Source organism: Melanotaenia boesemani, chromosome 1, assembly GCF_017639745.1.
Source record: "Melanotaenia boesemani isolate fMelBoe1 chromosome 1, fMelBoe1.pri, whole genome shotgun sequence".
Lineage (NCBI taxonomy): Eukaryota > Metazoa > Chordata > Actinopteri > Atheriniformes > Melanotaeniidae > Melanotaenia > Melanotaenia boesemani.
Window position 1 is genome coordinate 24,806,183 of NC_055682.1, and position 12,778 is coordinate 24,818,960.

A 12,778-nucleotide genomic window follows, 5' to 3' on the forward strand; every position below is an offset into this window, starting at 1 on the left:
GGAAAACTGATCAGTGTTTACCTGTAGTTATTGCACAATATTGCATCATGTTTTATATAATATTCTTAAAAATGTTGTTATTGAATTATGATATCTTGAAAAATAGTAACTCCTTGCTAATCTATGATTAAGAGAATAAGAAAATGAAGCCATACCTTCATATATTGCCTTGAACCCCGCAGAGCCAATTGTGTCATCTGACTGGAGATGTAGCCACATCTGATTGGACAAACTCACGATCAAGTCAGGGACACTGGAGCCAGTAAGTCTACACAGGCATTCACAGAACACAGTATTAAGAAACATTATAATGCAATAGTTTCCCAACCCCGTCATTCTACTTTACCAGTGCAATGTGTGTAGTTTTTGTCTCTGAGGATATTTACCCCAACAGCTTCATAAAAACACTAAGGAATAGACACAGTCTTGTTTATGTTAAATAAATCTGCACAAAAGTCCCCCTGTGTCTTCAACTATTCCTATGATTTCTACAGATAGCTTGTTTCATATTGTAGCATATCGATTAGAGGGCAATATTAACTGTTGCTCTGCTTACACATAGAGAACTCTCCGGGTATCTCCTATCTTCCCACCATCTCCCACCGTCAGTGTGTCATATCCTCGCTCCAGATCAAATTCCTCAAAAGACAGCTTTATAACCTAGAAAACATAAAATTGTGAAAACTGTTATACATATTGGCAAATTAAAAAGAGAGAGAGCAATTGAAAGGAAAAAGAAAGACAAAGAACCACTGAGCGTACAATACCAAATATTCTACCCTAACAATTTTGACTAATAAAATTCGTAATGATTATATCTAAAAGTAAAAAGGCATAAATTAATGGAAGTTCCACAAGCGCTTCATAAGCAATCAAATGGATACCACTCCAGGTACTGCATGTTAACAATGGATTAATCGCATTCACTGAAAAGAAGCTTTTTCCAAAGAAGAGTGACACTTTTTTAAAAGAATGGCATCATCTACCAGCCAAATTACTTGATCACATCATGACAGAGAGATAAATCCCTGTGGCACTAGCATTTGAAACTAGGAGGCTTTCTCCTAATAAACCAGTAAAGACCAGCCTGGAGTCTTTAGGTTATACGTTTCCTTGCAACATGAACAAAACTGTGGCATAGAGCTCTTCTGGAACTGTTTGATTGGTCCCATCCCCACTGGGAATCTCACCATCTCCCCCAACGGTATTTTAATTATTCCTTTTGTACTGTGCCTTCTCCATTCTTCCATTTACTAGTGGACTCTGATTGGCTGCAGCAACAGTAAAACAGCCCTCTACTGTGAAATTTATAGCAGGTCCTTATGCAGTTTCCCTCTACAGAGCTTATAATAGAAGGAACACTGCTTTACATGCACTTAAAGAATTCATCCTTAAATCTATGCCAATAATGCACAAAAAAAGAACCACAGAAAAATTTAATTATTCATGTTAAGGACTGATCTAAACATTGTCTTCCCTACTCGGGTTTCTCATTTATTTGTAGTATATGCTATGGAAATTGTTAAACTTTGTAGAAACTTTGGAAACAGATTGCACAACTGAACCCTGGAAAGCTGGAAGAGAAAAAGGATGCCCCAATATAAAATCATTCATCAAATGGAAAATTGTGCCATCATGTGTAAAAGATAAATAAATAGAACTATGACATGTTTACTTTATTTGTCCAGTCCCTCCCTCTCATACATAGTTCAACAAGTCACCTTGGGGAGCAATGCATACTGCACCCTGCAATCACACCCCTGTTGAACACTGAAAAATTGAGTGTTGAATGCCTGACTTGCAGGCACCTTTGTGGTTGTAGTGGCATGCATATAGCATCGGATCATCAATCTGCTGTGTGGTTTAAAATGCCGCAATACTGGTTTTCCATTATTTGTTGCTTGTCCATTATTTATTAGCAGTAGATCATATCACTGGCAGCATGCAGGATGGCAGATTTCTGCTGTGTTCAGGAATCCTCTGAGCAGAAAGCACCAGACTCAATAACTAAAGCACATGTGTATTACTTTGGGGGCCTAAAGTGAACCATGAACATGTGGTATTGTGGACAAGAATCAATCACAAAGCAAATCACACAACAGCAAATGGGGGGGGGGGGACTTACCACAGGTGATGAGAAAAATACAAAAACCATTTAAGCATATCGGAATCAGCCATGCACTGCTAAGCCGTTGGCTGTGCTTTGTCAAAATAAAAATGGCTGGCAAATGTTCAGATAATGTTAGGGATAGCGAACAGTCTGAGGGATTAACTACCATCATGACAGGAATGGCAATAAATCCATGTATAACTTTATGTCTGTATTCATGTTTCAATCAATTCTTGCATACATAAAGAGTTTGAAAAATAATCCATAGTGTTATGCAAACAAAAGAAAAAACACTTGTTTTCACAAAAGCAAATCATACTCGAGATGAAGGACAATGAATGTGAGATAAATATTTATAGAAAGCAGCTGTCTAAGTTTATAGTGCAGACTTTGCCAATGCAAAGTCTTGAAAATGGTAAGAAAAAGACGTAGGATAAGTAAAACATGCTAAATATTATCGCGAAATACTAATAGTGGCTAACAACAAATACCAGGAAGCATTTGTAAACAAATCATAGATTAGCTGATGTGTTTTCCACACTAACTGAACGCTGTGGATGGTTTTCTTAAAGGCTTTTAGCATTATCAAAAATGATAAATGTCTTAAACGTTTTTAAAATATAAAATCATGATAATCCAAGTCTGGTATTTTGTGAAAAAGGTCATAAAGAATAAATCTGAATATCACTTTGACATGAATTTAAATGCAGATGAAAAGGACAAGTACTATATTTTGAGCTCAGACTGTAGACATAACATACGTGTATGTCTGTTTTGTTTATAAAGCTAAAGCTGTTAAAATAGAGTCTCAAGGCCATAAAGAAGAGAATGAAGGAAAAACATGTTTTTTTTTCTGTGCACTGAAGTGTGTTTATTTCTGAGTGAGTAAAGGTGGTTCGCACAAGTGTATCTATCTTAAAGACGCAATACAGACATTTTGCAATTTTCTGTGATGCACCCCCTATTGACGGCTAAGTTGGCATCCATCTTGCAACCTACCTGCACTGTAAGCTCTCTCCAGCCAGTAAACGATGGTCTTATCTGAACCTGTCTTATCTTTTATCTTTTTTTCTTTGTCTCTTTCTTTTAGTCTCTTCTTCCGATAATGTCTTTTTGCGTTTCTTTGCTGAATCAGCCATGACGCATGTTCAAAACAGCTGGTGTGTTTATATCCGTCTGCTAGCATGTGAGGTGGTATATAAAGCAAAACTCGGCGGCAACATCATGCAGCGTTCCAGATGAAGATTTCTATAATGTGGTTTCTCTACCTCGGGATGCTGTGAGGTAGTGACAGTTCCAGAAGTGAACATACTAGATGTCACTGTACCATCAAACGAGTCCAGAACAGAGTTTTAAGGGTGGAAAGTTACGTATTGCATCTTTAACAAGTGAAGCAGAATAATGTCAAGACCAAGCTGTTTCACGGAATGTGGGAATGCAATTTCTTTAACATTATAATTCTGTTTTTATTCTTTATTTTGTGCATGTAGAAAGTGAAAGAAAATGCACTTTGGAAGCAGACCTAAAGGAAAGAATTGTAGCAGTATCAAACTAGGGTCATTAACAGGAACCTCAGTGCTGTTTAACAGATCCAAATGGGCTCATTTAGAAGGACATTAAGTGCAGCCTGCAAATCCAAATTACCTTAGATAACTTTTTTTTAAAGTGTTCTATAAAAAAGATGAACAAACTGAGACAAATGAGAAGCTGTTAAAGATATTTATAAATCTTCTCATACATTACTGATTGTGAGTAATACTTAAGATAGGCCATTTAAATATTGTTACTGAGCAATTCAAATCTATTGTTAAGCTCCTTCAGTTACGCACTATGTAAAACTGCAGTAGTAGGAATTTAAAAGGTACGTTTGCAGCCTAAGAGACAATGACAACTGTTTCACTCTGATCCCACACTCATGGTGCATAAGTGTTTGGTACTCAATGTAGATAATCTGAGAAACACTTTGGTTGTTATTGTATATAAATGGTGTCTTCTAAACATTACATCATGTGTTCAAGTAAAACATTTTCTCCACAGCAGAGTAATCACATGTTGTATGCCTGCCATAGGGTGTCTGTCTGGCCTAAAAAAAAGAAAAACAAAACATATGCTCTGATCTTATCCCCACTTGTGTGATCTCATGTGTCATGCAATGCATCATATTGCTTAAGCACACATTTCAGCAGAAACAGAGTTTTTCTCTCTCAGGTTAATAAAATGTAAATCTACTATTTCGTGGACACTCTCCCTGACTTATTACACTGCTGCACAGCAACAAATTCCCCTAAAAAAAAACCAAAATTAATTCTGGTCCTGTTAAAATGTCAACATTGCGTGCATTCAATGAATTGAATTCAGTCAGCCGTTTCAACTTCCAAATAAGCTGAGGTGACCCATACAATGGTTTGTACACATGGGTACAGTTTCATGTCAATCTTGGTGGCAATAAAGCCACCTGCTATCACAGCTAACAGCCACAACAAGGCTATTTTCCTGACATACGATATTTAACAGAACAAAAATTGTGTTTGTTTGTTTTTTTTTTGTTAGTTAGTTTTTTTTTTTTTTTTTTTTTTTTGTACTGTAGATTTGATCAACCTCTTATCTGACCTGCAGAGGTAGCTTTGGCAAAACAAGATTTTAGTCTCAGTGCACAGAAGACAGAGCACAAGCCCTTATTTGTGCATGATTTCTCAACATATCAGCATAATTCAAAATATGTTAACTTAATTTAAAAGCCGGTAGTGTAAATGCAAAATGAGTGCATGGATGTGATGTGAGTGTGCACAGGTAGAAGAAACAAGATCCGGATCTCTGATGAATGACAGACATCAAAGTGGACAGATCAGTCTTTTGATGTTTAGTTTTGGTATTTTTAAATGACACAACAGATAATGCAATTTAAAGTTTTGAATACCCAGTAATTTCAAACAAGCCAACTGGTTTTTAAAATTGTCACAAATTTGAGAATTTACAAGGTATTATTAATACTAGTCTAATTTCATATTGATGCATCTGTTTAATTCTTTGTGTCACTTTTTAACTAAAAAAAAGTAAATATAGAAACCATCCTTACAAAACTTCTTCAACTTGAGGTGTTAAAAAATAAACTATTAAGAAAAACTTTAAACCAGGCACTGCGGTGACCTCTAGCCACAAGTAGTAGGAAGAAAGAACAGCTATCCTGAAGGTAAAATGTACAAGAATTTCATGCTCACCAGTGCTGAGTCACTGGTGAGTTGCTGCGCTAGCAGTTTGGGACCTTTATCTAACAGATTACTTTTAGCCTTCCAGCCAAGTAAACAAATATAATATAACCTGAGCATTGTTTAAAGACACAATTTGTAGGACATTCTTCCTTTCTAGTAAAGTCATTAGAAAATAGTTTGTGATCAACAACTTGTCAGATTATTTTAACTACAAGACCTATTTAATTTTTAGAATTTAGCTTAAAGCAAATTTTATAAGCACTGCTCTGAATCGTGAAGCTACAGTGAATTTTATGACAGATGCTGAACTTTGCAGTTGGGACATGTGGGGCCAAAAGCAACAGGATGCATACCAAACATGTGCTTGTAGATTTAGAAAAGTTTTAAAAAGCCCTAAATTTGAATGTGGATAAGATCTAAGCCTAATGCACACCCCTAGGGAAAGGTATTAGCAATAATTTACCTGGGGGGGTCAACTTGCTAGTTTACAGTTATTCCTTTAGTAATTAAATTTTTCAGTAGTTATACGTGTAAGGCAAATTGTTAAGTGGGCGTCTCCTATGCTCTTTTTCTATGCTCTCATTAAAATAAACTAAGATGGGAATTTGTTGCTCACTGAGTAAAAACCTTTAAGCATTCATTAGTTTCTTTTCTTAACTTACTTTTTGTTTTTCAGCATGTCAGAGCAAGAACATGTCCCAGTATGCACTAACAGAGAGGGGAGTGCACCCTACGCAGATGGCCAGCTAATTACAGGGCTAACACAGATATACCACCTCTCATTAACAGTCTATTTGACCTGCATGTCTGTGGACTATGTAAGGAAACAAGACCATAGAGGGGAAACTCTGAACTGAGATGGAGGGGTGTAACAACAGACAGAAGGATGAGGTTGCCAAGGGAACTATGATTCACTTTGCTTTGACTCACTGTGCCTCCTCACATCTCAAAAACCTTTTCTACACAATGAAAGGGGCAGTTGAATATCATCTGCTTAATACACTACACAGAGAGAACAAAATTAAGTTGACAGAGTAAAATAAAATATGTGATTGACACTTTATGCAGCTCATCAAGATGTTAGCAAATATGTAAAAAAAAAAAAATAAATAAATAAAAAAAAGGGGGGGGAGGTGATAGAGTTAAAGATAAAACAAACAATCACCTAATTTCTTGAGACTGAGCTGCAAGATTAAAATTGAGATTAATTTTATCTGAAAGTATGTTCATGTAGTATAAAAAGAAGGGATTTAGCAACTCCAGCAGTTAGTCCACTGAATCTTGAGTTTAGAAGATGCTTTTCAGTTAAGTATTGTGTGTCAATGACACAATCTTTGACAAGTGGTTTCTCCATGTGATACAAACATAAATATTCTGAGGATACTAGCCTGCTGGCTGTACCCCAGAAGTACCCAGATGTGGCACGTTTATATGTCAAAGTCCTGCTCTGAGGTCACTTTTGCTTTAAATAGTAAGAAAGCAAACAGATGCTCTCTGATAAAATAAATCCCTTGTCGAGGTGTAAAAGTACCTTTTAGTGCCCTTGACCTGTTGCTGGACACTTTATGAAAACAAACCATATGCTGCTCTTTGAGCAACAGCAGTGTGGCAGCGTTCTGGATATTAAAGTGTTTTGTGAGAAAGCAGAAAGCATCCTAACCATAGTATTTTCTAGGTGCCGAATAATTCAGCTCAGCCTATGTGGTCATCTTCTGTATTTTTTTATTATAGTGTACTGGAATCACTGTTGCAGCAGTGAGGTCATTAATAGGTTTACACTTTGTTTGAGTAATAAACTGATTGATTTGTTTTGCTTTAGCTTAAAATTACACTTTACAAAAGGTTAAACATTTCAAAAGAAATTCACCATTCATTACAGAATGGCAATGGATGTGGAAAACTTGCAAATGATGCTGTACTTTATTTAACCAACTTTTTTAAATGTACTGCTTCAGTGTGTTAATAAATCTTTCAATAAGAAAATCTTGTAAAGAGAATGTGGCCCGTATCTCTAAATATTCTAAGAATCCTCCGAGAGAGCAAACTAAAAATTCCTAGCAAATAGTTTTAGCTAAGGAGTGATTCCAGAACATTCTCAGAGAACTCTGAGCAAGGAGTAAACAGAGACTACTATCTTAGTAAAAAAATGTGGGTGACCCCTTTACTAGGTATGAGTCATAATTTCAAAAGCTGTGATCTAAAATGAGCTAAAAGCTAGTTAAAAATACAACAAGTACAACAACAGTGATAATGGGCATAGAATGGACCACCAAATCATTAGACATATTTATAAAATCTAATGTCTATGAAGTATGTACTTATAAATAATGTTTTACATAAAAAGAAAATCTCTGTTAAATGAATAGTAAGCTATACTTACATTTATATACTCCTACAGAATGTGTGGAAACTCAGGCCCACTTGCACAGTATTCACATGCTGATTTATTTGCTTATATTTATTTACCATGCTGGTCATTTATGCTCTTTCAACATTTCAACTCCATTTTGTATTAACAAGGGTAAAATGGCTCAGCTTCCATCAATGTCTGTGATTGCTGACTGGCAGCAGTACTGTTTGGCAACCAAATCTACCAAAAACCAGTGAACAACAGCAATGAAGAAGAAAAGGACAAGGAAACCCAACTGGACAGAGGAACTCCACAGTTGGACAAAGTATAGCCCCCAGTTGGCTGGGGTATACTTGCTGTGAATTGAAGCGTACACATCAGTGTTCCACTATGTTTGTACATTCTTGCTGCAAACATTGGAAGCACAGCACAGCAAAAACATTCAATACTAGCAGTCACCACAAGAGGCACTCCACAGAACTTGGACTTTGAAATAGTGATAAGGTCAATCTACCGGTCACATTATATTTCCAGCATCAACCCCGAAAATGTTTCCAATTTGTTGCCACCTGTTAAGGCACAAGTGTTTATAATCATGCAACGGAGAGGAAAAATCATACAGATGCCGGTAGTCTTCAAAACTGTGCTCACCTCTAATCTGTAATGTACATGCTCTTGTTTGCATGAGCGCCCCTAACGTTCCAAGTCAATATTAACATTCGCGCACGCAACACGTTATCTTGTGTCAATGCAAGCGGCCTACATGTTACACAAACACTTGGAACGCGTGGAAGCCATGATACGTATGCAAACGCATCACCAAGAGCAAGTATATCCCAGCCCTTACAATGTCTGCTCCTGGCTCAATTGGCCAATAAGCTATAAGTTGTGTAAGAGGTAGATTTCATGAAAAACCACAAACATGATTCCTGCATCATTCAATCCATAGCGTTTAATTAATTTACTGTCATCCAGTGTTTGGAGAATATCTCTCCTGCCTCTTCTGTTCGCCATTTTCTCCTCTGTTTAGCTCTTAAATGTCTTCTTCCCTGCTCATAACAGATCTCACCTTATACTTCTCTTAAGAGCCAAGTTTCTTTAGGAATACCTTTATATCTTTACTAAAATCTACTCTTCACTTTTAGAAAAAATTCTAAGAAAACATCTGATTATAATCTAATAAACATCATAATTTTCTTAGAATTTGGTAACTAGGAGCAACTCTTTGCACTGAGAATCCATAGTAACACAGCCCCTGGTCTTCATTTAAACGCTGCTGATCGCTTTAATACTGAAACTAAACAGTTGGATGAACCCTGTTTTTCCTGGTACACTATTTTGAAGATGCACTGAATTTGGGGCAATATATTTTTGTCATGTAACAGCTTGGGGTAATCTGCAAAACAATGTGCTGCTACAGAATTAGACTGGACTTTTACATATTCTGGCTCCTGCCTTTATTGGTCTTTATTGGCTTCAATTCCTGCGACAAGTTAAATTTAAGAGAATCTGAAAGAACGTCACAGAATGTGTCCTGCCAGCACTAAAGTGATGATGATGATCCTGGCATGAAAAATGATCCAACATCTAAAATCCACACACACAAATGCACATGCACACTTCTGCACACGCTAATTTGTATTCATCAGGAAAAAGACAGCAATGATTAGAGGCTTAATGGGCATGTGTGATGATGCGTTTCAGGCTGTATGTGTGTGAGCAGGCAGGAATGGTTTATATTTGAACAAAATAATTATCTGCTCCACACTGAAAAATCAAATGACTGACACACACAATAACACGCAAATACGCACATGCTGTCAAGTTCTTTTTCGGCTGTCCACCCAAGTCTTTCCTCACTATAACCTCAAAGTTGACAGTTCACTCTACAACAATAAACAATCTCTGGCAGTTGGCAATTAAGCTGGCAAATAGAAAACACACAGTCAACATTCATAAACCCTCACAAAACTACATGTACACACATTATAACACAGGTATACACACAAAAAGAAGCACAGCTAAAGTATTTTACTTAGAGGCTGACAGATCATAACAAAGTATATTGATTGTGCTGCTCTTACTCAAACTTAACAAGGCGACACACACCATCCAGTATTACTTATTGGCCATTTAAACTTGTGCAAGTGAAACTACATAACAATGAAAAAGAAAGAAAGAATCCACACTTCAATAGAAAGCCCTTTTTGTGTACAATAACACATTATTGATCAAAGAAACCATCTGAAATAATAGTCAGTCAGAGGCAGTGCAAGTGCTAGAGTAAAGAAGAAGAGCAGAGGAGACAAAGAGGGGGCTGAGAAATGGAAGAAGGCAAAAAGACAGGTTTGGAAAGAAATGGATGTTTCTCAACTTAATGTATGTCTTATTCCTTACCTAAATCTCTGCAATTTTCTGGTCAGAACCAAATAAGTTAACAACAAATACCAAGATACACTGATGATCTGGATAAAAACACAGTTTTCCTTTTATCATCAAAGTGTCATTGTTTTAGCAGCAGTGATAAAAGTCCTACAGCAGGATCATCCAAATTTGATCAAATATATCATTGGCTGTTTGTTTAGCAAGTTTTTCTTCGCTTTTTTACATTAGGTGATCACTTTAGTTGTAATAATCTGTTAAAAAAGGTCTCATTTGTGCCCCCCTGTTTCCTGGTCAGTGCTCCTGCCTGGCCCCCCAATCAGAATTTTTCTAGACCCACCCCTGCATAGCTGAAGTATAAACCCTGTCTACCACCAGTCAACTACTGTGTTAGAGAAGGTCCTGCCAAAACAATACTTTGAGGTAAATATGTGATGGTGTGAACCGTGAACTGCTAGTTTCCTCCTGCTCAGCTGAACGATAAACAAACGCAACAGCAGAGAAAAGGCGATCAGCTGATCACCGACAGCTGTCATCATTCACAACAACATGAGAAAAGAAGCAGCTGCTGCACAAACAGAGAATACCAGAGAGCCACTAGAGCAGACACGTTGGTGCAAAACACAGGATAAGTTTAAAAAAAATATATATATATATATAGGAAAAGTGTAGGTGTAGAACCTCGGAAAAGAGTAGGTGTTAAAATACTGGGGGCAACATCCATGGGTTGCTCCATTAATGTGGGTGTTTATTCTCATATTCATTCGTAGAGCCAGCTGGCTCATCTTTTCCATCTTGCCTCACCATGTCCCGCCATCTTAACAGAGAAATGACCGATGTATGAGGCTTGTCATGCCACGCAATGTGCCATGCAAAAAAAATATTTACACAATTAATTAAATTAGTACCACCATTACCACATTATTTTTGACAGCTCTAAATATAATATAATATAATATAATATAATATAATATAATATAATATAATGATGAGAGGAGTAAGTGTAGAGTTTAGTGAAGACATCTGCGTCCTCATTGAGCCACAGTGTAGTCTGTGGTTTATAATTGATTGACTGCTAAAACATAAAGCTGCTTTTAAACTTTGATGCAAAGTGAATACATATTTGTCCATTCTCACCCCCAGACGTCCACATATGGACATCTGGGCAAGATCCCCTTGTATATCCATTTAGCATAATTTTCAATTTGTATGTATTTAATGTATACTTTATTAATCCCACTTGGGAAATTGTTTCTCTGCATTTCACACATCCTAGTTACACCGGGAGCAGTGGGCTACCATGTTACAGTGCCACTGGAGCAGATCAAGATTTAAGGCCTTGCTCAGGGGCCACAGTGGTTCACCTTTGTCAGACCTGGGACTTGAACATGGGTCCTCCAGCCCCAATTCTACCTCTTCCTCATTACTTCAGCTATGTCATTAAGTCTTGCTAAAGCACACCCAACCATCATTTGCTCATGCCAAAAGGTGTTAAAGGCTCAGTACAAAACGCCCGTTCATTTGGTAGCCAGTGGAGAGATATCAGCTATTCCACAACTGTCAGTTTTTTAAATGTTGTGTATACGGTATAACTGATGGTGAACTTTCACTTAGGACCACATGTTTGGATTGTCCCATTACGTGTTTATACTAATGCAAGGAAGGATTCTTGAAAAGATCCATCCCAACATGAGAAATTCTGCATAACAGTTTTCTGTCTGTCCTTGTCTCCTTTGTGTTTGTGGACTGGAGTGAAGTGCAGATAGAAATTATATGTTAACAGCTGTAATAGCTGATAATGTTTCTTTACAGATGAATGTACAGTTTCCGAATCCTGCAATGTAAACACAATGTTGTATCATAACAACTTATCTCTGGGTAAAAAAATGGCTCATAACGCCCCCTACTGGGGTACAACCAGGTTTTGTTTTTTGTGTCGTAGAGCCATACTGGGTGCTTCTCTATGTCACAAGAAAATGTGAAAAACCTCCAGCTCAAGTTGTAACAACGGCAAGTTACAGCGGCACTTCCGACAGCTGCCACAACCTCCACAGCTTTCCAGAGCTGCTGGAGCTGCTGACATGTCAGCGTTACAGCGCTAAAGGCTCAGACTGATACGGTTCAGGAACTCATGTGTAGCTGAGGGTGTTCTGGAGGGGAAATGTCTTCCACCTTAAATACCGCTCTGTGGTGTAGGTACTTTGTAAATTTGCTTTCCATCTTGCTAGTGGCTGCTGTCTGTCAATCATTTCTGCCTGTGCATCCTGACCCACCCACTCGCCATTCCCTGATCACCCCACATCTCGTACCCCCACCCTTGCAGTTTCAGGCATTCAGGCGCTACACAAAACGCAGGGTGTGTAGTTACACTTTAAATGCTTTCCATCTTGCATTACTCAACACTTTGTGAATCTTTTAAAATGTTGCAATATACTCTACTTTAATCCCCAAGCAAGGACTTTTCATCTGTCATGAATCAACTTTTTTAATGCCAGAACTATAAGTGCAGTCTCACTAACTCCAATTATTTTATTGTTACTTGTGATTTCTTGTAAGACTCTTGGAGTAAGTATTGTGTATGGTCACTTAAAAACAAATGTCTTGAGATGCAGAGAAATCAAAACTGTGATAATAGTATGAAAAAAAATATTTACACAATTAATTAAATTAGTACCACCATTACCACATTATTTTTGACAGCTCTAAATATAATATAATATAATATAA

General features: G+C 37.2%; 1 protein-coding gene across 1 annotated transcript in view; it reads right to left on the minus strand.

Annotated features, from left to right (window-relative positions):
- The window catches only part of LOC121640431 (CUB and sushi domain-containing protein 1-like), a 344,948-nt gene that overhangs the window by 156,844 nt on the left and 175,326 nt on the right, over positions 1-12,778 (minus strand). The window contains exons 10-11 of the mRNA XM_041986178.1: positions 557-660; positions 156-268 (exon numbers count right to left, since the gene is read on the minus strand). Of these exons, the coding sequence (XP_041842112.1) occupies positions 156-268; positions 557-660 (217 nt within the window). The remainder of the gene's footprint in view (positions 1-155; positions 269-556; positions 661-12,778) is intronic.